General features: G+C 34.3%; 1 protein-coding gene across 2 annotated transcripts in view; it reads right to left on the reverse strand.

Annotated features, from left to right (window-relative positions):
* The window catches only part of LOC149081190 (forkhead box protein N3-like), a 49,451-nt gene that overhangs the window by 20,053 nt on the left and 3,697 nt on the right, over positions 1-25,701 (reverse strand). The window contains exons 3-4 of one of the 2 annotated variants that reach the window (XM_089237316.1): positions 18,666-18,734; positions 12,791-12,868 (exon numbers count right to left, since the gene is read on the reverse strand). In XM_089237316.1, the coding sequence (XP_089093442.1) occupies positions 12,791-12,839 (49 nt within the window). In that variant the 5' untranslated portion in view covers positions 12,840-12,868; positions 18,666-18,734. The remainder of the gene's footprint in view (positions 1-12,790; positions 12,869-18,665; positions 18,735-25,701) is intronic. The other variant, XM_089237317.1, reaches the window with a different exon arrangement.

A 25,701-nucleotide genomic window follows, 5' to 3' on the forward strand; every position in this document is an offset into this window, starting at 1 on the left:
GACTTTTTTTTAGCTTTGGATGAATTTCTTTCAGGAAGCAGCATGTTATACACCCTTTCTTTCCCTATGAAATTAACTCGGTCTTAAGAGTTACGTAGATAGACAGCAGAATTCCGATTTACATAACATGATTTGCATTTCGGTCCAGAGAAAAAAAAACAGATAGTGCGATTTTTTTTTAACGCTACTGTAAGACGGAGCTGGAGAAGAATATAGTGACACCTTCGGCTAATGAAGGAATTGGCTCCCAAACTTTTTGGCTAAAAAAGATTTTTTGTTCACAATATTTCTGCCTCGGCTAACAAAGATTTTTATTGACACTGATGCACATGCTAACATAACACAGCCACATCATGAGCTAAATTTTTTGTGCCAATCATCATCATCATCCAAATTTGAGCCATTTCATGTATAATGAAAGCTTAAGGGAAAAAATGCATAAGAAAAGGACTCTAGATTTTTTAATGCTTTTAGTGCACAGGTGCTTAAGTATAAGACACTTGGCATTAAACCAAGCAGCTTAGACATTCTAAGAGTTCATCTTTTTTATATGCATGTACGAGGCAGAAATGAGCTGACCACATCAAGCAGAGCATACATGCTCAACCCCCAGTCCTTGAACCTATTTGATGTAGCCCATGAAACCAAAACGAATATCACACTCATATATAAACCAGACTTAAATAAAAAATTGTGAAAGTTAAAAATTGCACAACTGATGACAAATTGACCCGACTTAACTATATTAAAAATTTGACCAGAAGCAGCAAGTTATTTGTTATTTTTGCAGTAGAATGGTGATTCTAATCATGTCTCTCACAGTGGTACTTGGTATTTTATGAAACATCTTCAGATTGGGAGTAGCGCCTGAAACCAATATTGAATGATTCTCCATAGAAACCTATGGTAAATTCTGTTTCGGTTGGCGAATGTTATTCCAGAACAAATTATTAGAGTTAGCCGAGGTAACACTGTACTATGCTAATAATTGTAAAGCTGATAAGTCACCATGGAATGAAGCATATAAAAGGTGTTTTTCTGACAGCTAAGACATTTTTATTACAAATTTGTGATCAAGGCCAGGGGGTGTAGTGGGTGTTCGAGCATCCACAGTATTTTGTAGCACTAGTCTGAGCATCCCCAAAATTATTCAGAAATCAGAATCTCTTATATAAAGATCAAGTTTGAGCACCCATAGTTCTAAAACTCTTCTGATGTCTCTGAAGGAATAATTTGGCACTTAGAGCTTACTACCAACATGGAATGAAAACAAGAATCGTAAAACTGAAGCAAGATGTATGAAGTAAAGACGGTGAAGCACCAAGTGCCACTAATGTGAGCAATGATGTTACTATATTCTAGGTCTCTGGAACTATTCAAGGTAGGTCCCTAAAACACTTGTTGTTGAAGAACACGGGTCCTTATTGAGTAATAGCAGGGCTTGGCAAATCGCAAAAGGTCTACGCACCAGAACAATTTATTTAGTTGCCATTTTTTTTTACATGACAAAAAAAATGTCAAAACAAACAGGTCGAAAATAATGTTTCTTTCAACTTTTCCAAGACATACAGACCACCTTCGGTATTGATAGTTACACTGATATAAATTACAAAAATTTTGTATTGCCCTCGGATTCTAATTTATTAACTGCACATGGAAAATTTTAGGCACCAATACCAATTTTTTAGTCATCATGCCGGCCTGGGATTTTTTTTCTAAGTTCTGATAATAGCATAGTTATGGCATTTAAAAATTTAATTTTTAGCATCCTTTTCTGAACATTTTAGGTATTTGCACTATAGTCGATGGCATTACTGGTGGCAGGTTCATGAGAGAAAACCAACACTATAGTGATTCCCTGTTCAAATAACTAAGGAGATAACAGACTTTTGTCTATATTGTCAGTGTAGGGAACCACATTAGCAGTTGTGTGACGAGATTTAAATGAAGCTCAAGTTATAACCTTTCATGTTACAGATTTTCAGAGGAAGAAAGAAGATATAAAGTAATACTGTCTTTTGAAATTTGAGTAACAAAAATGAAAATAAAAGAGTTGAATCGTAAAAAAAAAGTTTTTAAAACAACACAATTAAAAAAAATTTACAAAGTGCAAATGCAATCCTGTTACACATACAATGCATAAGCACAAAATGCAAAGCATATTAAATTTTTAAAAATCTTAAATGAAATCTTAAAATCTTTATGAAAGTAAAATAAATCACTGGGGAAAAAATCAAATCCAACAGCGATCAATGTATATAAAAACACGTTCAAAAGAGAATATGAGTGTGTGTGAGTGTATGTTCCCTCTCCCTGTTCAGCCATTAGATTTAACGTTGCTAGGCAACCGTTATGGACTACCTACACTGGATCGACCAAAAGCATCGGCTCTTCCGACACGATAAAAATGACATCTTCCGAACAACATCCGGACAAGCACAAAATCTCGGCCGTGGGCAGCGACATGCGCCGTAAAAAAAAGCTCTCGTCAAAGAGGATGTATACGATGACTATCCGTGTATCTCGCGAAAAAAAAAGAGAAAAAAAAGTTATGAATAAAAATTCTGGATAAATAGTTTCACCGGATAGTAGTAAGAAAATACTTGAATCAAAAAGTGATATTTCACAAAGAGCGACGACCGCTTAATCTCTCGTCCATTTCATTTAGTGAAATCACCAGTAATCCTTCGGCAAAAATAAAAATGTTAGGGAAGAAAGAAGAAAAAAAGAAAAGAAAAAGACGAAATGCCGATAATCTGTAATTTACTTACTCCGTATTAATCAGAGCGAAATCAATCTTCAAAATTTTTATCAAATATTATTTTGATCTTGAGGGAGGAGGAAGCCGATGCTCGCACCTCTTACGGACACATGTATTTATGTGCATTACATATGTAAAATGCGTATAAACCATGTATCGCGACAAGGGAAATAAAAAAAAGCACCACCACTTAATATGAGCGCTTTTTCCACAACAGCTACTGGGCTAAACACAAAGAGAGAGAGAGAGAGTGAAGAGCCGAGAGCGCAAATGGATGAGACCGAGATGCGTCATATCACCATAGCAACGCTGCGAGCGTACCGACGTTGCCATGGAGACGGGAGGCGAGAAAGCGTGGGTGAGTTTATATGAGGTCCCGCGCGCGGGTGCTCCCCCTCATCTTTTTAATGACGACGAAGTGTGGGATCCGATGTGGAGCAAAGACAGGGAGTTCAACAGAAATACATAATAGCAATGCCCAGGCTCACGTACCTCTCAGATTTCAGATAGACTAATAAATAAAATGATTCTCTTACGTGCATGCAACTCTGACGCAGACACTTGGTTCAGATATAAAATTTTTCGAACCCAAAAAAAAGTTCGACATTCAATCATAAACAAGCTCAGAAATTGAATTTTTAAGGGAAAAAATAATACCACGATCATCAATAATCGACAACAAATGCAAATAAATCGTTTACAGCGTTCGCCAAACACATTACAAACTACCGAATCGAGACTTTTTAAATTTTTTTCGAATTATCTCATGGCAAAATCATAAAGCGACAACAATAAAATTAAAAAAATTACAAAGGTCAGAAAAATCTTGAAGTTACGCGATAGGTGAGCCCGACAATAACCGTGTAAGTCGGCGTGCAATTTCGCATTTAAAGACAGTGGCGTCAGAGCCGGGGATGCTGTGAGTGCTCGAGCACCAACGAAAATTAATAGCACGGATCTGAGCAACGCCAGAATTGATTCAGAAATTAAATTTCCTACATAATGCTCGAAACGAGCACCCACAAGTTCGAAAAATTTCCGACGCCCCTGTAAAGACTAACGTTTGAACTCTAAGGAAAGGTAGAGGTTCGTCGTCTTTGTAGTCTAGTGCGCTCACCTGGCAAGTGAAAGGACGTAGATTCCATTCCCCGCAAGTGCAGTTAAATTTTCCTTTTCCTGAATTTATCTTCGCATCATCCAGTTGTTGAAAGCCTTCGTAACGTTAGTTAATTGAAACTAAAATTTAGGAAAAACACCTAAAAGTATTTTCGGTAAAAATTACAATAAAAAATAGTTTTTCTTGCACAACGTACTAAATGGAAAGTAAAAAGTTTTTTTTTTTTTTTTTTTTATATTCTTCAAAAAATATCAGTTGTCTCGTGGCCGCAATCACGTCCTTAAAAAAGTCCATACTTCCTGAAATCTGTGCAAACGAACGTCCTACGCAGTAAGCTTCAAATGTTTCCATAAAACCTTCGCTTCGGAGGCAAGAAAACAACTTTCACTAGTGGATTTGGATTGAAATTAATTAACAGTTGCAGACCTGATGAATCATTAACCTTTTAACGGCCAATGTTACCAGTAGAGAACACACACACACACACATCGGTTTCATTCATTAAAAAAAGTTTTTCTAACATAAAGCCCTTGATTTTTTTTTTCCTGATGAGCATCATATTGACGGAATTTTTTAAAGGCTGGCAATAATGTTGGACTTCAATTATAAATTCGGGACCAGTTTGCAAAAATAGCAAATGTCACAACAAGCCTTGGAATAACATTTATAGAAATCACGGCAAAGTTTTCATCCCTAACAACCAGGACCGAAACTAGGGTAGAGTAGAGGAAGGTCTGGTGCTCCCAGCTCCGGACAAGAAAGAGAGAGAGCACAGAGTTTACTCTTTTTTTTTTCATTGAAAATTACGGGGAAAGGGCGCCAAAATGGATAAACTGGCCCAGGCGAAAGAGTAAATTTTCGTTTCTAGTAGTGGCTCTGCTAACAGCTTCCGCCAGCAGCTTATACTGTAGCCCAGGACTTCTCAACCTATGAATTGGGAATCGAATTTGGGTCACAGGGGCTTCCTAGATGGGTCGTTCAAATCTACTAACAGTCAGGGACTCTTGAGCTATGGTCCCGCCCCAAACTTGATTCACAGGGGCTTCCGAGAAGGGTCGTACGAATACACTTACAGCTAGGGATTCTTGAACTATGGGTTACTACCCAAAGTTTATTCGTAGAGGCTTCCTAGATAACTTCGACAAATCTATTTACATTTTTGTTATAAATGCACTTATTGCGTCACTGGTTTCACTAATTTCGAAAAACAAATAGTCCCGTAAATTGCGAAGCTGATCTTGTTGATTTTTGGTGGAGGCTGTAAAAGGTTAAGAAACCTAGCTACAGCCTCTCAAAAATCAGCAAAGTTCAGTGCATATACTGTTCTGACCGACAAAATCTTTTCTTGATTATAAGTTGATAATCGATAGCAAAGATTATGCCTAAATTAAATAAAAGAAATGTGAAATTTTCACAAAAAATTGCTAAGTCGGGGTACGGCTGTAAATAAGACCTAAAACATTTTTACAAAGGAGGGAAAAACGCCAACAGCGAATCGTATCTTAGAATGAATATGAATGAAACAATTTTACCGAGTAAAAAACAAACTCAATTGAGAAGTTTAATTTAAAAAATAGATAGATCTTCATTTTTTTTCGATTTTCAAATTTAGTTTTCCTACAGATCTATTAGTAGGCGAAGTCATAACATTAAAAAAGTCGCTATTTGCTATGCATTTTGCGGTGTGCAAGTAGCGGTTGGTTGCAAAACCAGATAAGTAAAGAAATTATATTTCAAAAGGAGATGGATCAAGATGAGTGTAGGCATAGGTAGATCACGTAGCTTGGTTGAAAAACCAGATAGGGATGTTTTTTCTCTCTCAAAGTAGTATTTATACGGAGCTAAAATGTGTGGTCAAGACCTGTCTATTTAATACCGATTTATAAAAAATAAAGTAAAATTCTTCCATAAATAATGCAATAAATTAGTTTTTGTTTCTTCTGAAAAATTTGTCAAAATTGATCTGGTTTTGAAATTAGACGGCTCAATTGAAATCGATTCACATACGAATCGCAGCCTGACTGTTAACTTTTGAACTCGGAAAATCGGTGAACAAAAATAAAAATTCTCTCATTAGCATAAGTTACACCCCACATCGTTTTAAAGTTCAAAATACTACACGAAACGTACGGTAGGGTGAAAACTCGCATACAAATCCATACCTATTCGCTTCTTATCAGATTCGCAGAACGACCAACGACCGCAGAAAGAGCCGTATCGCTCCTGCCTTGAATTGATGTTCCGCAATCGAAACATGACGAATAAATAGCGCTTTTAAATTCTCAGGGTTCCCCCATCAGACAGAAAATAACTATACTAATTTAATTTCCCGCTTTTTCGTGGACACCATAGGACACAACCTTGAACCCTATAAGTGGGATGACTGGAAAAAAATTGGTTCTAACTGAAGCTTCTCTAAAGCGGGGAGGGAGCACAACCTCCAGCCCGCGAAAGTAGTTACGGTAAAAAAGTATCAATCCACACAATACGAATGAATACATTGACTGTCCATGTTTCTTTTTTTTTTTTTAAATAACGTGATCTTCACCCTCACGTATTCCCAAGGGATCAGCATGATCCGTCAAGGAAATCCATGCCCCAACCGGGATTGGAACCCAGGCCTGCACAGTGAGATGCTAGTTTCTTAACTACTCGACCTGCCAGGCGGCGAGTCTTTCGTAAAAATATAGGATATCTATCGCCAAAAAAGTTATCAAGGCAAGTAGAGTTGCCAAAAAAATTGTCCAAAGCAAGTAAAGTTGCCATTCACACCCGAAAAAAAAATTGTCAAAGACAAATGCAGTTGCCAATTACAGCTGAAAAATTGTCCAAGGCAAGTAAAGCTGCCAAATATTTCAAAAAATTGCTGAAAAACTGCCAATAGTGGAAAATGAAGGGTCAAAATGTAATTCGACAAAAAAGTATGTTTGAAAATTGTGAGATTGCATATTTGTGACTACAATTAATTGTGATAATAAGAATCCTAATTATGAATACATTTTATAAGTCATGAAAATAATCTACATTTTCGATTTGAGAAATTCAGCTAAGCCTTGTTGAAGATAGGGGAATAAACCGAACATGATAAAAAAAGTTGAACGGACAAAATTACGGGAATATCTCGTAAAATACGGGCCATATGGGCACCACCTCTCTCTATATATATAAACAAGTTTCTGGCACGAGTGTGCAAGAAATAACGCATCCCTGCTGTAAAATAATTCATTTTGAGATAAACCTAGTTTTAATAACATAAGTTAGAGCCTGCGTGTGAAACTAGTATTGTGAATACAGTGCTTTTGTACAAGCGATTTTATATATTCATATTGGATCACAAATAAAAAATTACCGTAGTTTCCTATAAGGCTGCGCTCATAGTGGAGCGAAGAGTACAAGAAGTACGTGTACGAGTTACAAGAATTACGACTGGGAAGAAAAAAATGCATAGGGGTGGAGGAAGAGATGCCCGCACAAAGTAAAGGAGGAGGCGGATAGAGAAAATGACCGGAAGGGTTCCGAAATGTAAGGAGTGTGATGCACACTCCTTAGGAAAAAAAAAGGGAGAAACGGACCAATCAGCAGATCGAGGTGAAAACAGGCTTGTTCAAGTCGTGCACCTCGTTGAGTGGTCTTCGCTTCGCTCCGCGCGTATGTGGGGTGCAGAACAAAACAATACAATTCTTTTCGTCGCTAGTCTCTATTATACACTCCCGTACTTCTTGGTCGCCGCACTATGTGCGCGGCCTAAATAAGCCGTATCGAGAAGAATGGCCCGAGAAAAAAAAATTCGGGGGAAACAGCGACGATTCGTATAAATCTCAGTACTTTCGTCCAAGGTCTGATAAAACAGCATCGTTTGAATGAAACTTAATTTTGTACGTTTAATTATCATCCAAATTTCCCTTGAGGGTTTTATAATAGTATTGATTAAACATTTGGAATCAACATGGAGTAAAAAAATATTTTAACCGCGTAATAAAAATGAGAACATAAAATTGCTTATAAAAATTCATTAAAATTCCCCCGAAATCCGTTTTTTTTTAATCGAATAAAAGGCCAAGTTTGAATAAGCCACAAGAGCTAAGAATAAACTCTTAAGCCGCAGCTTTACTATGGGAAATTCATATCAGGAACTACAGGATGAGGAATATTCGAACAAAGTGCCCCATCCTCAGCGGTTCTAACCAAGATTTAGAAGGTGTTCTAACACGATGGTTCGGAACCTTTCGTTCCATCGTGTTCATCCGGTTCCCAGGCGAAAAATCTGTAGCTTATCACGTGAAGAAATATTTAAAAAAATGCTCTAAACGTGTCTTAGAAATAGAAGGGAAAACTCGGGATTTTTTGAGATTGCAGTTTAACTATATGACCAATTTTTTCGGGACCTTTCTTGTATTTTCCACCGTCTCAACCTTTGTTTTTCTAAAAATATCATGTTTTTTCCATATTTCCGCGACGAAGCTTGCTTGAATTTTTTTTATCCTTCACTGATATAACACAAGGAGGATTTTTAGGTATTTTTCTATGAAGAGAAAAAAAATCGGAAGAATCTAGTTTCCGACCGGAAGATTTTAATACAACTAAAAAACAGGAAGTACTGGCGTCTATGGTGTTATATGAGGGTGACCGTTAATTAAGGGTTCGAAATGCATACTTTAAATGGGGATTTTTCCCAGAAATTTATTTTTCAGTCGTAAAAGAGGGGTGGTCGCATCTACACTTAACTGTTAAGAACGGGTTCACTGAGTTTATCACCCTTTGATTAAAAAAAATCCTATGTACCAGTTGAACTTTTTATTCACGTCCTCTTAAAAAAAATCCGCGAGATTTATCAAAGTCAGACCTTGGGAAGAACGTCATCCCTGGGAACCGAGTCAAAATGGTTTCATAACTACTAAATAAGCTCAATTTGATAATTATACTGGCAAGGACATTTAAAAACCGATGTTGTAAGCAAGCTAACGTGATCGTTAAAAGTGATCGACGTTATACAGAGTAACGACTACAGCAAATCATCGTATTGACCATACTCGTTAAATCTTAAAAGCAGGGTCGTCAAAATAGCGGTCCTCAGAAAAACTGTGCAAAAGAAAAATTTGTTTAAAAAATTATTGAAAAAAATTTATTAGTTTTCAATGAACGTGATAAGTGCAAAACACCACTTTGCGATACAAATTAAATGAAAATAGGCTTGAAAAAGATCAGAAACATAAGTTATTATCAATGTTGTAATGTTGACTTTCTTAAAATATGTATCAACATGTGCAAACCAAACTAACATCACAGTTCGAATTCATTATCCCAGACTGAAATTTAAGCAAAATTGTAAATTTGAGTAATTAACTTGACGATTCGTCATATTTACCAATACGATTGCAAAATTATGCGTAATCACCGGTAAATGTGATAAATTTGCACTATATAAACCGTCTGGCAGTCGAGTGATTAGCGTGCTCGTCTTTGGCTGAGCAAGTCTGGGTTCGAATCCCGGTTCAGGAATGGATGTCTACTAACACTAACCAATTCTCTGGAAACAGTATGCGGATCACTTGCGAATACGTGAGGATCACGGCGTGTGTGTTATTATTATTAGAATTTATCAAACTTTACTGTATGATCACATTTATCGTAACACGAGCTTTGCGGGAACATTGGTCACAGCACAGTCAACGGGAGATTTAGCGTTCTCAACTGATATTGAAGGGCATTTCAAAAGAAGAGGTTGTTTAAAAAAACGCTTCGGTCTCGCGCCTTTAGGACGGCCCTGAAAACCTACATTTCAGAATGAGGACTCCAGCTTTCTGTTAGCCAGCCAATAAAATTATTCGCAACTAATCTAAATTATTAAATTATTATTGCGCGTGTACCTCATACCCGAAAAGGAGTACGATGAAATCGAAAAGTTGAATTCACACAACTTGCCCATTCTTTTATGAGAAAATGCCTATGATTTTTTGGAAGACAACGGCGTGTTTTACGGTACTTGCTACAAACGTGAAATGTATTTTCTTTCACGTTGAATGAAAAATCTGAAATGGGATAATTTCAATCATTCCTAACTTGATTCAGTTTGACCAGCAAGACCAAAAAAAAACCCTACCATTTACATTTCTATACACTGCCGAAAAAAAATTTCGTGATTTTTTTCCTTCACTTATGGCGACATTCACGATTTCACACTTGTTTAATTGACGGAATAGCTTTTTTGCTCGCAAAATTAAACATTTTGTTGAGATTTGGCGCAATGACGATTGGCAATAGAAACCTTGGATACTTATGCTGCTCCCTATAGTGACTTTTTTTCAAACGGAAACCGATTCGCATTAGCGCTTTAAGGGGTGCCACGACCCCTGAAGTCGAATTTTCAAACATGACTTCAAAAAATACTTCATTCAATCGCAAATAAAATACTAAAAATTTCGTGTCAATCGGTTAATTTGTTCTTTCATAATAAAAGAAAGAAATAATGAATTATAGTGTGAACTACTATAATTTATAAGGACAAAAAAGGTTTCCCAACCTTTTTTGTCCCATCGCCCCTTCTTCAGAAATTTTTTCTCCCATCGCCCTCCAACGCAATCTAACCCATAGGATCCTATGTTATACCCGTAGCTTCTAGCGCCCCCCTGGAACTTTCAACGTTAACGCCCACGTTGGAAATCATTGGTTGAACGTATACAAGAAAAAACACGTTGAACGCGATTTTTTCGGAATGCAGTTTCTGAGTCCATCCGCAAGATTAAAGAAACTACCGCCCCGAAAATTCTGAAATTTTGTAGAAATGTTTATTCGACATGTGTTAGTAAAATGACCTCGGATTTAGCAATTGACTGGTGGAAAGTATTTTAAAAAGATGTTGAATTTAGATTTTTGAAATTTATAAATTTTCTCAAACTTTAAAAAATTCATGAAATTCTAACAAAACGTCTGATATTCAAGTTCGAGGTTCATTTTACTAACACATATTGGATAAACATATCTGCAAAATTTCAGAATTTTTGGGGCAGTAGTTTTTTTTAATCTTGCCGATAAGCTCAGAAACTGCATTCTGAAAAAATCGTGTTCAAAGTGTTTTTTCTTATATACGTTCACAGTATAATTCACATTATTTCTTTCTTTTATTATGAAAGAACAAATTAACCGATTGACACGAAATTTTTAGTATTTTATTTGCGATTGAATGAAGTATTTTTTGAAGTCATGTTTGAAAATTCGACTTCAGGGGTCGTGACACCCCTTAAAGCAAGACAACCAGAGAAAACCATCTCTAGCCGACAGCACGATCCCGTATATTTATCGGGCTTTCCGCGATGTAAAGCCCAATAAAGGGCCCCGATTTTCAGCGATAAAATCGAGTACGAGAACTTGCGAGGAAAAATTCGGAAATTGATTCGTAAAAAAAAAATCCGTGCTTTTTTCTTGACGTCCGGGGGGGGGGGGGTGGCCTTTTTTCTCATTTCGTGACTTTTATATGGTAGTCATCCTGATTTCAGACAAGAAACTGCATACTAACTAGTTATATTTATTAATGCGTTTGATCAAGAACAAGTTCAGGGAAGCTTTCCAATTCATAATTCAACTATTAAACTGTCGTTTTTAAAACCATATCTTGCATATAAACTAAGGGAGAATTGGTCGACCTACCTCTTTCACTTATAGTCCACACTGAGTTAGAATACTTTTATGGCATTTTCGAGAAAACCAGAAACAGATTTTACAAATAATAGAGATAGAGATGTTATAGAGTAATTTTTTATTTTATTTTTTTGAAAATGGGGAAAAACCATTCCACATAGTGAGCAAAATCATTATACCTTAAAGATAAACTGAAATATAACAGGGCCGTAACTAGGATTTTTGTCGCCCCACAACTTTAAAATTTGATAATTTTATAATGGTGTTCTTTGTTCCTAAATAAAATTGCTGCCCTCTAAATTTTTCCCCCCGGGAGTTGCCCCCCCCCTCTAGTTACGGCCCTGAATATAAGATGAGACAAGAACATTAAAAACCAAATTCATGTCAAATGTGTTTCGTCTATTATGCAATGATATACAATAATCACAGGACTGTCATTTTGTCTTTACTGTATAAAGTAATAATTACTTTATACAATAAAACCTGTCTCAGTTGGACACCTACAGTTCCATTGAAATCTGTCCGATATAAGATGTCTAGGCTGCAGATGTGTCCAAACAGACAGGTTTTACTGTACCATATTTAATTCAAAAAAAAAAAAAAAAAATATATATATATATATATATATATATATATATATTAATTATTTGTTTTATCATACTGCAGTCATTTCATGAATTCTTCATGAGTTTACTTCACCTGCAACTATTCAAACCAAGTCATATTTTGAGAGGATACACAAACAAAATGTGAGAAAATTACTAATGCAATAATATATTCAAGTCTATTTTGTTCTATCACTTTGGCACCCCCCCCCCAAAAAAGAATTCTGCTTTTTTCCTCTCTGAAAGAAATTTCTGGCTATAGCTCTGCAATCAATGGTTCATGCATTAATTTCAAGACTACTGATATTAAACCTTGTAAACATTGCACTACAGAATTTCAAATGAATCAGTGATTGCCAGAAAGTTTTATGTGTATGATAGTGTTATGTGCAGGCCCTGTTGCATTTATGATGTTCAAATTGTGCTTGTTTCATGTTTCAGATAATTTTAAGACTGCCAGACAGCTTCTATAACTACTGCAATTTTTTGTAAATAAGCAGCTGGAATAAATGAGATATACTAATAAAAATGACAAATAGAAAAAAGTTTCTGTAGAAATTTCAGGGTTTTTTACACAATGCAGCTTTATGTTATTTAGACATAATTTTCAATCAAGCTACAAGAAAAAACAGTGATATTGAAATTAAATTAAATTTTGCATGTTTAACTTACCATTCAAGTTTTCTTGAGAATTATGTAATATAACTGTGACACTAGACATTATTCTGGAGTAAAAATTTGATTTTTTACCTGGATTAAAAAGAAATACACGAAAAACTCTCATAAGAATCAATGAAAATCCCTTGAAGTCAGAAAAAAAAACTGAATAGACCACAATTTTGAATCAGCTGCAAGAGCTAAAAATTAACTTTTAACATTATAATAATGGGAATTCCAAACTACCTAGAACAAAAAAAAAAAAAAAAATTATTTTGACTATTTATATTAAAAACTTCTCAAAAATTATTTTTCTTTACAGAAACTTCTCAAAATAATTTTTATTTCATTTCTTTGACACATTTTTTAGCAATAACCCCTATTTCATGCATAATTTTTTGGCATTTCAGACACATTGGTATTTTGCATGACAAAAGCTAATCCTGTGACTTTTCATTACCTCAAAATGAGATTTTGTTGTGATTCTTTGAGTTCTTGTTATTTGTCATATCATTTTCATTCATTTCCACTTGACAGACCACTAACAAGATTTGAAGTATGGTGCAGTTGAGAAATTAGCAAAAATATTGCATGTGCAGAATGAAAAATTATGAATAGCAGCAAAATCCCAAACACTCTTGTTTGTTATTTGCAAGATAGTTGATTGATAGTGACAAAGTGCACAGGTGTGCACAGGCGATTCATTTCAACTCGCATAGTATAATTATAAAAATTTCATAATTTCTGGCAATAATTATCTATAGTGCGCAAACCCATTGTGGTAAATGTTTTTGACACAAGATTCTTCTTGCAGGGAACCTGCTCTATCAATATGTGTAAAGTCATGTTTATGCTCAATAAATTTTTTGTTAAGTGCCTCACCTGTTTCTTGATTTCTATGTGATGGCTATACAGTTGGAACAGAGTGCCGCTGTCAAACTCTGTTAGCGGTTGGGGGAAAATGACATGGGAGATAGATTTAATCAGGATTGGATTTTTGCCAAGACAAAAACTAATTTTTGTACAAAGTGGTAAAAATTACAAAGTCATATAATAAATATCACCCAAATAATCAATCATTATTGTCACACTTTTGTTGGTTAAAAGTCTCCATCATTTCTTTTGATATTTTGCATAATAAATATATTGCTCAGTAAGTCACTTGCAAGTGCTTTTCGAACAGGTGGTTTGTACGGGCATATAGCAGTACTCTTGCTAAAAATCCAATAACAGAAAATTCATGACACACGGACAAATCAATGAGATATTTAATTGTTCTTCAAAGCTCTTTCAAAATCAGTACACAAATTCTTGCAATTTTCACTTCGGCCATAGCAGACATTGACAAATAAGAGGGACATTTAACCCTTTAAGTGGCATTGCGCAACAAGACATCTCGCCACCTTCCTCTTATTTAAAAATTTGCAAGCCCAGATATTTTATAAAGTTGATTTCTTAATGGAATAGTTTTTCCATACAACTTACTTTGCACTTGCTTAGAATTGAAAAAAAAGCTTACTTCGCTAAAAAAAGATATGACTTTTAAAAATGGGGGGGGGGGGTAAATGATTTATGCTATGTCCATTAAAGGATTAATCAAAAAACAATTATGTGGCACCATGACCACACTCAATGATGCCAACTGGTAAATTGATGCCGAGGGTTCTACGTAAGAAGCATCTAATGGCAGAAGCAAGTGTTACAATGTGTTCACCAAACAGAGAACCATCCTGATCACTTTTGGGTACCCCTACATAACATTAGACATCTTACAATCAAAATATATAAAAGTGAAAGACTGATAGATGTGCAAAAGATTCGACTCACACATGAGCAAAAGAAAAAAAAAATTAATGGATGCCTGTCAGTGCCGATTACAGATGGTGAACAAACACCTTTCCCCACTTCTCATTCTTGGTGCAACAAGGAGAATGATCAATCTTCAGTTATGGTTTAGTTTAAATGTCTTCAATAATATTAATATAAATAAGAAAAAAAGTAAATAGTGGAAAATGTATCCATCAAAAATGTAGTTCCAATGATTGATAATTACATAACATCCATTATTTAATATTATTTTCATTTCTTTCCTTTTCAGTTTTTTTTTTTCATTTTTAACAATTTTCGCCAGTTTTTTTCCACTAACCCAGCAAAAACCCAGCCCTAGGATCTCTGTATTACTGTATTCAAACTTGTGAAACTAACAATCTTTCTGCCATCAACTCCTGCCAGCACAACTTCAAAATTGAAAGATTATTTTCACCTGTAGATTCATTTATGCATAAGAAATCATTTGGTTTTGAATAAATTTGTAAAATTAGTTATGATGTTGTACAGTAATTTAATTTTATAATGGAACAGAATCAGTGCAGAGACCAAACACTAAAGATATTAAAATTAATTTCATGCTTAATAATTATTATATCAAATATTTCAAAACTTTCCAATCTTTTATCTCATATATAAAAAGTATGTTTCCTATTAATTATTAAACATGATTACTGTTTAATATAAAAATTGTGAGTATTAAAATACTTCATTGTATGGTATTCCTCTGCATTAGCCAGCATGCCATAGAAATTGGGGGAACACCAGCTTTTTTTTTAATGTTGGAGTCCATTTCCGGCATACCAAGAAAAGCAAGGTTCAATATAGATTACATGATACATTTAGAAGACCGATATCAATCATCCTTAAATAAATATGTGAATCGGAATGAAATAGTTGTTTTCATACAGCAAATGTTTTTTTGCTCAGGAATTTAACTATGATAATAAAAATCAAGCATTCACTTATTACTCTAACTTGATTGCTGCCAGCCTAATAAAAAATACTGATGCTGTGTTTTGCACATTTTTCTTTCATTTTTTTCGCATGTTCAGAGATTGAAGAAATATACTACTTCAAACATTAACTCTGGCCATATGGCTGTACTGCAGTTTACTGCTATTAATGAGATGGGTTGGAAATAAAGGCGCTGTCTGTCGGTCACCTCAAGCTCATTAGGAAAAATATCTCATCTATATCCTCCCTCGGGTGTGAACCTGGGGCTGCGACAGCAACCTTCACAGTGATAGACGAGCATCTTACCACCATGCTGAAAAAACATACTGTCGCTTTTGAGTTACGATATCATGTTTTGCACTACAATCCTTCAATTTTTTGCTCTGCTTATTCAAATCTTAAAAACATAATCAAAGAATTCAAAAATGCTTTGCAGTCTACCAATTTTTCCATTCATAGCTCATCTAATCTCCGAGAACAAATATGTTTGTGCTTAGTAGAGCTCTGATTTTTATGACATTTAATATTTTTCTATGACAAATTATATTTTGGGCATTTTAGAGCTATTGATCATATTTAAGGAAATTTTGTGAAATTCATTATTTTTTTGGTAATTTTATCACTGAAATTTATAATCTGTAGGCATTTTCTTCAGAGATATCGTATGCACTTACAATGAATAATTGCCTTTTCTTGTTTTTTGGAAGAAAAATTTGCATTCCTAGTAGCAGTAGCCACTTCTTTGTTCTCTTGCTATGTTTCTGAAGGGAAACTCTGAGAGCATCGTGAGGCATTCGCATCACAAAGACCTGGGATCGAATCCCATGGGTGATGCAATGAGGGGTGGGTGGGCCAAAGTAGGTTTTTTAATGTTTTCCAGCTTCAGATGTAAATGTGAATCCATCTCCCCATAACATATCCTGCAATGAGGGCCACAATCAAAAACAAAAATTGGCACTGTCACCCGAAGAAAGTACCCATTTTGGTGCCTCTTCCTCATAATTTTGATCAAACAAACAGCAAACATGGTGCTCTTCCTGATTCAGCACCCAGTGAACCAGACAACCCTGTCCTCTCCTAGTTGTGGCCCTGCCTGCAACTGTATAAATATTCAAACATTACACATCATTCACAATTCGAAATACACACGGCAGCACAAACTTCATGCACAACACTAGATATGCACGCAGACGGTTATGTATATCACTAAGGTACCAAGCACACTTATGGCACAACTTGCTTCTGAAAGGGGGTAAAATGGTAGAAAATTGCTCGATGATGTTAGACCAGAGTTGTGCTCGGTTTAAAAGGACAGATGATACCACTTCTATGGTATTTTATTAAATATGTAAAAAATTGCAGCATAAAACTGATTTAATGTGCAGCAACATTGTAATTAAAATTGAAAAACAATCAACAAGATTACAGAAACTAGACGCCTGCTTTATAAGCTTGCTCAAAATATTGCTCCACCTGGTAATTTTTCCAGCATTTTTAAAAAACCTTTGCAAAGTAGTTTCCTCAAATATTTCTTAGAAGAAACTGAACAATAGTTTTTTTATTTAAAATACTTGAGACATACTGGGATAAATCGAAAAGCTATCCACACTTATAGATGAGACAATTATAATTTTTATGGGCAGCATATTTATTTATCATGATTATTGATTTATTTATTGTTCGTATTGGGTTTCTCCATTTTTGATAAAATTTAGATATATATTCAACATCCTTATTTTTTGTGGCCATCTTTTTCCAGTCAACTCGTTGGGCATATTTTGTCTGTTGTGATATTCGTATTTGAAACTGCATCTCATAAAATTCAGCGTGATTCTAGAACTTATTAAAAAACAGTTATTGTGTGCAAGGTAGGCGTGGCTTTCATTTGACTTTGGTAAGAGAACTTTGATTTAAAAAGGTGAGTTGATGAATTTTTTGTTTATCTTTTAACTTAATAAGATAAGAAACAATAACTGAAAAAGAAGAGTTGAAATAATGGGAAAATTATAAGGTCATAAAAGCTTGTATATTTTCAAGATTTTTATGTCATAAAAATCAGAGCCCTAATACTTAGTATCTGACATTTGCAATGAATTAAGACTTATGGTAGCAAAAGCAAACAAAGTTCAAACTACTTGAACATAGTTTACAAAAAACGAAGATTCCTAAAATGCGGAGATCAGAGAAGATTCAAATCAGGCAATTGAATTAAATCCTAGAATACACAGATATTCAGATATTTAAAAATTTTCTGGAATCTGTGAATCAAATTTTCCAGAGTGCGAGCTAATGTGGAGGAATACAATACAAGGATTTTTTGGAACATTTTTATACCTTTTGACAACTTGAATCAGTTTTTATGCTAGTTATCAGAGGCGTTTCTAATCAAAATTAGGGTCCAGATTACAGACCCTTCACAAATGTCTGTGAAGGTGAAAGATGCCATATCAAAACATTTTGTAGTTTTTTAAAATATAAAATTGCCTAACTTGTTTATTTTTCAAAAAATTGACACTGTTTTTAAATAAGAAGAATTTTCACAAAAACAGGCTACTGTGAGAAAAGCCCGAACAGACCTTTTGTCAAGTCGAAAACCCAATCCTGCAACGAATATAACAAAAAAAGACAAGGGACCTCCGGTAACTACCCCCTCCCCCAAGCCAGGCTCCAGGCAAAATGAAGCAGTAGTTCTCACATACTGTAGTGAAAATAGTAAATCTTCAAGAAAAAAAATTGCATTGACAAAAATTTAGACAACAAACATTCAACTACATGCAAATTTTGATAATATTGTGTTCCTGACATATCAGGAGGCATGAGCTATCAGACTGGTTTCCATACAAATAGAAAAAAAAAAATAATAAGTCATCACATCTTTTGCCTGCTGAAATAAGTTTAGAGCATTTCATTTGAAAGCAAAAGGAAAAGCTGTAAAACGCATCACATTATTTTAAAATGGTTGAATACAATACTGAAAAGTTAAAGTCCTAATCACTAAACTTAATTTTTTTGAATACTTAATATGCATTCCTATGAGAATCCGTTTACGCATATCTATACAAATGCAACAATTTGAAAAATTGAAATATTAAAAGTAATTGCTCACCATTGTTGGCTGTGTGCCAAAATTTGAGTCAGAGATAACAAATATACTTTTTTACTGACCAGGAAAAATCTGAAACAAAATAAAAAAAATCATCATTATACAATATTTAAATGTTCTCTGAATTGCAAAAAAAACCAAAAAAACTTAAAGTGTAGTGTGAATGAAGAACATATTTCTAGCAATTATATTGGCAAAGAATCACTATTTATGAGTGAAATCATTGGTTCTGCAGATCAAATTTCATTGAAGGGGATGAAAAAGATTTGAATAACGTCAGGGGTGTATGACAGGTGAATCATGCACATTACATCATATGTGCACGTGAATCATGCACATTACATCATATGTGCACGTGAATCATGCACATTACATCAGGTGTGCACAATGTCCAAGGGGTTCCATCTGGTTTGTAAGAGGTGTTCTGGTGGAAAAGTATCAATACATGCACCACCATAAATACAGGATGGGCAAAAAGTCTATAGAAACTTTAAAAGTGAATAAAAACTGGTAAAATAATAACAACAACAAAAAAAATGGTTTGCAGGGTTAGCATTGCTAGGTCACGAGAATTTTTTAAGAAAGGGGAAAAATAACAGAAAACAGCAGTAGGTGACCCTGGTACGAGAGACTTTGGCGTAAATATGCAAATGTGACGGCTATAAGAACTTGCGCTCATAATCCACAACCAATTCACCATTGTAAACCGTGTATGTGGACCCGCTGCACTCTGCTGCTGCTGGATTTGTGACTCGCCTGCAATGTGTTACCCCCTGTGGTGATGATCATGTGGAACACATACCGCTCTAATAAATGATTTGAAGGTTTTCTGTTCGTTATTTACGTATATCTTCTTTGACTCGTATACGTCAGCACCACCACCTATTAGCTGTTATTTGGTTATTTTTCCAGTTTTTATGAATTTTTAAATTTTCTACTGACTTTTTGCCCATCCTGTACCTAGGCTCACCATATTTCCTTCACAAAAATATGGGAAATCGTCAAGGGCAAGTAAAGTTGCTAATAAAAGCTAAAAAAAAATGTCAAAGGAAAGTGAAGTTGCTGACTATTGCTAAAATCACTGAAAAATCGCCAATGGCGAGAAATAGAGGGCAATCAGTAAAAATGTGATTCACCAAAAAGAAAAAAGATACAGCAGACAGCACTTATTAGAATCACGAATAATGTTACCATTCTGGAATTGTTGTCACTTTTGCTAAGTATGGAACAGACCAATATCATAACATGGAAAAAAAATTGTTTATAGTTATCAGGATTTTGGTTTGTTTTATCAATTTTTTTTTCTTCTTTTTGCGGCTTATTTTGAAGCTAAGATTGAACCAGTATTTTTCCCAAAAAAGTTATCGTTAATGACCCGCAAGACTAGAAGATTGGAAACTTCCCCCGTTGACAAAACTTTCCACACTCAGTTCATGATATCCTAATCAGACTAACAGTTGCTATGATCCATGTATGTGTAGCGCTTCTTTTACAGTTTCTTTCCCAGTGAAGGCATGTGTAAGGTAAAACAAAACTTTTTACAGTACATGGTCAGTTTCTATTAACTGACAACATTCATAGTTCCTTGGCCAGAAAACTTTCACAAGAGAATCTATGGAGTGTATCATACATTATGAAAAGTATTGTAATTCGTAGTACACATTAGACAGTTCTATTGTTGCTTCTCTCAATTTTTGAATGTTTTAGCTCGAGGAGGGATCTTGTTTTAAAACAGTAGAAAAAAAATTTATGATTTATCATTTTGAAACCTGTCTGAATACATTCATGTAGGAAAAAAAAAGAATTGTCCCATTTCCAGGCATCCTGTTCGACCAAGTGGGACATATGGTCATCATACTTAAAACCAAAAATTTTCCAGATATTGTTATCAGAAATCTTGAGTCCCTCATATTAAGCGGTATGCACCGTACAGTCAAACCTCATTAACCCGAACCCGCTTAACATGAAACTCTGGTTACTGTGGAAAGGATTCTTGGTGCCGTCATTCTCTACGGCGATATAATGTAAAAAAATATGCTTAACATGAACCTTTTAAATGGAAGATTGTATAACGTAAAAGGATTTATCAACCTGAATAAAAAAACATGCTTTGTAGAAAAATTTTGGAAAGGCAATTGGTTAGGCGAATGTCATTAATGACAAGGGGGTGGGGGGGGGGTGCTACCTTGGTTCTCATGGGGTGGGAGGGGCATTTGGGCTTTATTGTCCCCGAGCGTGTGTAGGGGAGAAAGTGATATATAAACTTTTATCTCCGAGTCGGTTCATTGTCATCTTGTTTTCAAAAGCTTGTTGTAACGATTTAAGATCATAGATGTTGCTTTGACATGCACTACTGTCCAAGAGGGAGGAAAGAAGAGCCATTTGCATGGTTTTTTTTCACATTGAACATAGTTGACGGTTGACCATGTGCACATGTCATGTATCATCAGTAATATTTATTCATCTGAATGTCACATTTAATGTGTTTCTATCATTAAATGTTGTGATTGTTTGAAATTTGCTGCCTCATCCATTTTTGTTTTTTTGTGTCATGCTACTACACTGTGCACATGCTGTGGATTGTTAGATGCTTGTCCATTCACCATGAGTAGCAAACAGCAGTCAGTTCCTCTTTAGGTTGTAATATACACTGATGGGGAAGGTGGGGCCCCCCACCAATATTCCCCCCCCCAAATATGTTGAAAATGAAAGCCCATTTTTTTTTATTTTCTTGAACTTGACCAATTTTGGGCATTTCCCAGCTCCGAAAAACATTTGAAGTAGCCCTTTGTTTAAGTTTGGGCTTGTTTTCAGTGAATATTGTTCATAAAATCAATAACAGTTCTTTGAGTTTTTGGAACAGGATGCTATCACTGCTTCATCATCAACATCTTTCTTCCGCTTTCTTTGTAAAAACTTATCTATGAAAAACATTATGAAGAGTCTTGACAAATTATTTAACTTTTGCTTATCCGTTTTTTTTGTTTTTCAATTCAGCAATTAAAATGTTTTTGGCATAAGGGCTCCCGCGGAACTCGCAGATATGCAGACAGCCAAAAACAAAGTAGATCTTTACACAAACTATCAACAACAAGGTTGCTTCACTTCATCTTAAATTCAACTCAATATTCATTCTTTGGAGATGCAGACATTGTGCGACATCATTTAGTGCTCTGTAGGATAATAGAATTCAGAGAAATCTCCAACCAAAAACAAATACTTTTGAAACAATTCATTCATACATAGTTTTTCACAATTCATCGTGATTCCGTATTTTATGGTAAAAATCTGTAGAAACTATAGATATTCTGTAGTGGGTTGGCAAGTTAGCAATATATGTATGCCAAAAAACCAGGGTTGGCAGGTTTTTGGAGCATGGTAGTTTTTGAGGTTTAAACCATCATGTCAATAACCAAACTCCTGTAGCTTATTCTTAGTGGAAAAAAAGAATAACTAAGTTTGACTATGATATGGTATATTTACTGGCATTTATATATAATGCAACTGTTTTCCAATTGAAGCTGTATCTAAACATGCAAAATAATGCTTTGAGCACTAAGCCCTGTCTGCTTTGCTTCGATTGAAAATACTTGTTAATAGAGATGTAAATTTCTCGAGAACAATCTTTCGGAGAATATTCAAGAATATTCTCTGGTAGGACTACTATTATAAATAACTTGAGAATATCCAACTCATTCTCTGAGAATATTCTCACCTCACATCTCTACTTGTTAAAAAAGTCTGGATTTATACAACCTAAGCTAACAAATTTTTGGGTGAGAATAAATGAGTTTAATCAGTATATTGACAGATGCTGTGCGAGAATTTTTAACATGGAAATAAAATTTTGGGCAGATCACAAAATTTAAAATATTAAAATAGATATTTCACACTCAGTAATTATAATATAATATACTTTAATGTACATAAAAGTGTTTTGTCATTTAACATATCTATCCTATCAGGTTAAAAAAAACAATTTGACAATACTGACAATAAGTTTTTGATAGTTTTAATACTGAGTATGTTCCTGAGGTCAAAACCTAACTCCCTGATCTCTTATCCCACTCATTTTGAATAGACAGCTCTATTTCACTTGGTAAATTGAACACAGGTAATCAGTAGTTTAGATAAAATGAACCATAAAATTACATATCTGTTTTAGATTATTTGTGTATCAAAAAATTCAAAATGGCAAATTATAATTGGTATTTTGTTGTAATTATTGTGATAAATTAATGTTTTAAAATAAAGCATTGTAATATGCAAAAAGGTAATTTCATCATGTTATATACATATTATATTTAAAGCAATATTCAAAAGCATTCATTTTGGTTTTTGACGGCTTAAACCAGTTTTTGAAGCTTGTCATACCAAAAACCCAACCCTTCAAAAAACCAATACCTAAAAATTTAGAATTCGATAGATAGAAGTCGGGGTTGCGGACAGAAATCTTTTCAGAGGGAGGAGGCACTAATATTTTGGAGGATGAACAAAAATGATTATATACATATATATATAGAGAGAGACAGACCACATGCTATTTGAAATTTATCAGTCATTTTCAAACAAATTTCGGGGAGGGATACAGAACCCCCTTGCCCCCCCCCCTCCCCTATCGCTACAGCCTTGATAGAAGAGATATTTTTCATAATTTGGGATTTGAGTAGAAATGAAAACATTGTTTAACTGAAGTTGCAAAACATATTAATGAAATATTTTATAATCAAAATTTGTAAGAGAATTAAAATTAGAAATTCATGTGTGTCATGTTAATAGGTTTCCACTGCATTATGTTGCAGGTCTGCCTGCCCTCTGTGAAGAGACAAAAACATGGTACAAGCACAGGCATGACTTTGGAAATATGAACTGCCAGCGCAGGCCCCTATTACTAAAAAAAAAAAAAATGACTAAGACTGAACTTGACAAATCCAGGGTACCAAGTTACCATGCCAACTAGAAAATCTGTATTGGCACTTAAAGTTTTCTATATGTGATTACTAAATCAGAGTCTATATACGAATGGCTTAATTTTCTAATTTCATAATCAAACATGGGCAGGGGTTGGCAAGTCTCAAAAAAGTAAAAAAAACAAAAAAACAAACCATCATTTAAGGATGTTTTTCTTGCAAAAAAAAACATGCTTGGCTTTCGAGAAATTTCGCTGCCAAAGATGATGAAAACTCAATCTACTGTTTACTGACAAGACTCAACAAGCATTGGGTTGCCATAGTGACACAAAAATTGATAGCATTGACACCTAAAATGTCTTGTGTGTGATTACTAGGGCTAGTAATTTATTTTTTATAGTTTTCCATTTTATTTTTTGCATATTTAACCAGGGTTGGGTTTTTTGACAGGAAACGTGGGATAAAAAGTCCAAAAGTGTCTGAAACTTTCTAAAACCTCCAAGTTTCAAAATGTTATGTGGAAACCTATAACTTTTTTTTTTCATAATAATAACATATTAAAAAAATAAATAAAATACTTGCAGAATATAAAACTAACTGAATCAAAAGGTGTCTTTTTTTCAAGTTAATTGTTTCACCGAATTGATGGTTTTAAGCTGGAAATCTGATGGTAAATCAATATCTCACTCACATAACTGTTTAATAAACACTGTTTTCAATTTTTTTTAGTCTGTTACAAATGTTATTTCTACTTCACATCTTATTTTCCACGTATGATCATGAAGCAGGTACTATATTTAGGACAGTGCTTGTTCAAAACCCTGCCGAATCTGACCGAACACTTTTCTTTAGAAAATACATTATATTGAAGGTACTGAATATGTATAGTTACAGTTATAATCACTGCAATATTGTGAAGATCAACGTATATATTATTTTTTTATTAGATAACATTATAATGATGTAAATAAATATCACTGGTGCTATGTTCATTTATTGCAAATTGAGAGAGAGAGAGAGAGAGGGGACTTTCCATTTTACATTCCCAATTTAGAATTTAAAAAACTAATTTTAAATGATGGAAAATATCTGAACAAAACGAGGTTACTATGTAGCACCTACAATTGACTAAAGGAACACAGTTTCACAAACACTGACTATGCCTATCAAATTTTTGTTAAATTTCAATTTTTGCTCTTATGAGGCTAGAAGCTAATATTTTACTGAAAAAATTCAAGGTATATCATATAATCCTATCACATGGTGGACAGCAGTCAGAAAAACACCAGAAGAAAACTTATCAAAAGAATGTCAACACATTTTTTTTTTTTTTTTTTAAATTTTCATGTCCCGCAAGTTATGCATCAATGGAAAGAATATTTTGAAATTTTATAAATTTAGAAATCATCTCGGGTATTTGACAATACAGTAAAAACCATTCCATACTGTCTAAAACCCTGCCAACCCTATATTTAACGATTTTTACATTGATAGAGAATATTTTAATGATTTTAAGGTATTATTTTGGATATTTCTGCATTTTCAATGGGAAATAATTTTTTTTTCCCTTGCCATCCCTATCTTCTACTGAAAGACTTTTATAAGGTTGAAATAAAAAAAGGGAGGATCTTAGAGTACACTCTTCCCAGTGATAATACCGATTCCTTCACCCTCTCTCAAAAGAATGTCTTCAACACATTTTTTTTTTTAAATTTTCATGTCCCGCAAGTTATGCATCAATTGAAAGAATATTTTGAAATTTTATAAATTTAAAAATCATCTCGGCACAGATAGGGCAGCTAAATTAGTTATGCATTATCAAATTTTAAGAGGCGCAGCTGAGCTTGATTATTAGTGTTTAATTATTACACAAGTTTAATTTCATTCTGTAGTCTATTACATTTTTCTAATTTTCATGTGACAAATTTTTATCCCATTTTTGTATCTTTCATGTTTCAATAAATCTAATATTTAACCTCAAGACAGTTCAATTTCCAAGTACAATCGCATAGCTTGATATCAGTGATATAACCCTTTACATATATTGTTTTGAATTTCAAAATTTTATTATAATGTAATTAATAATATAATTTATATAACATAAAGTTCATTATTCGATTATAGAAGTT

This window comes from Pholcus phalangioides, unplaced genomic scaffold (genome assembly GCF_987345545.1).
Source record: "Pholcus phalangioides strain wild (caught in Gottingen) unplaced genomic scaffold, Ppha-v1.0 ptg000010l_1, whole genome shotgun sequence".
Lineage (NCBI taxonomy): Eukaryota > Metazoa > Arthropoda > Arachnida > Araneae > Pholcidae > Pholcus > Pholcus phalangioides.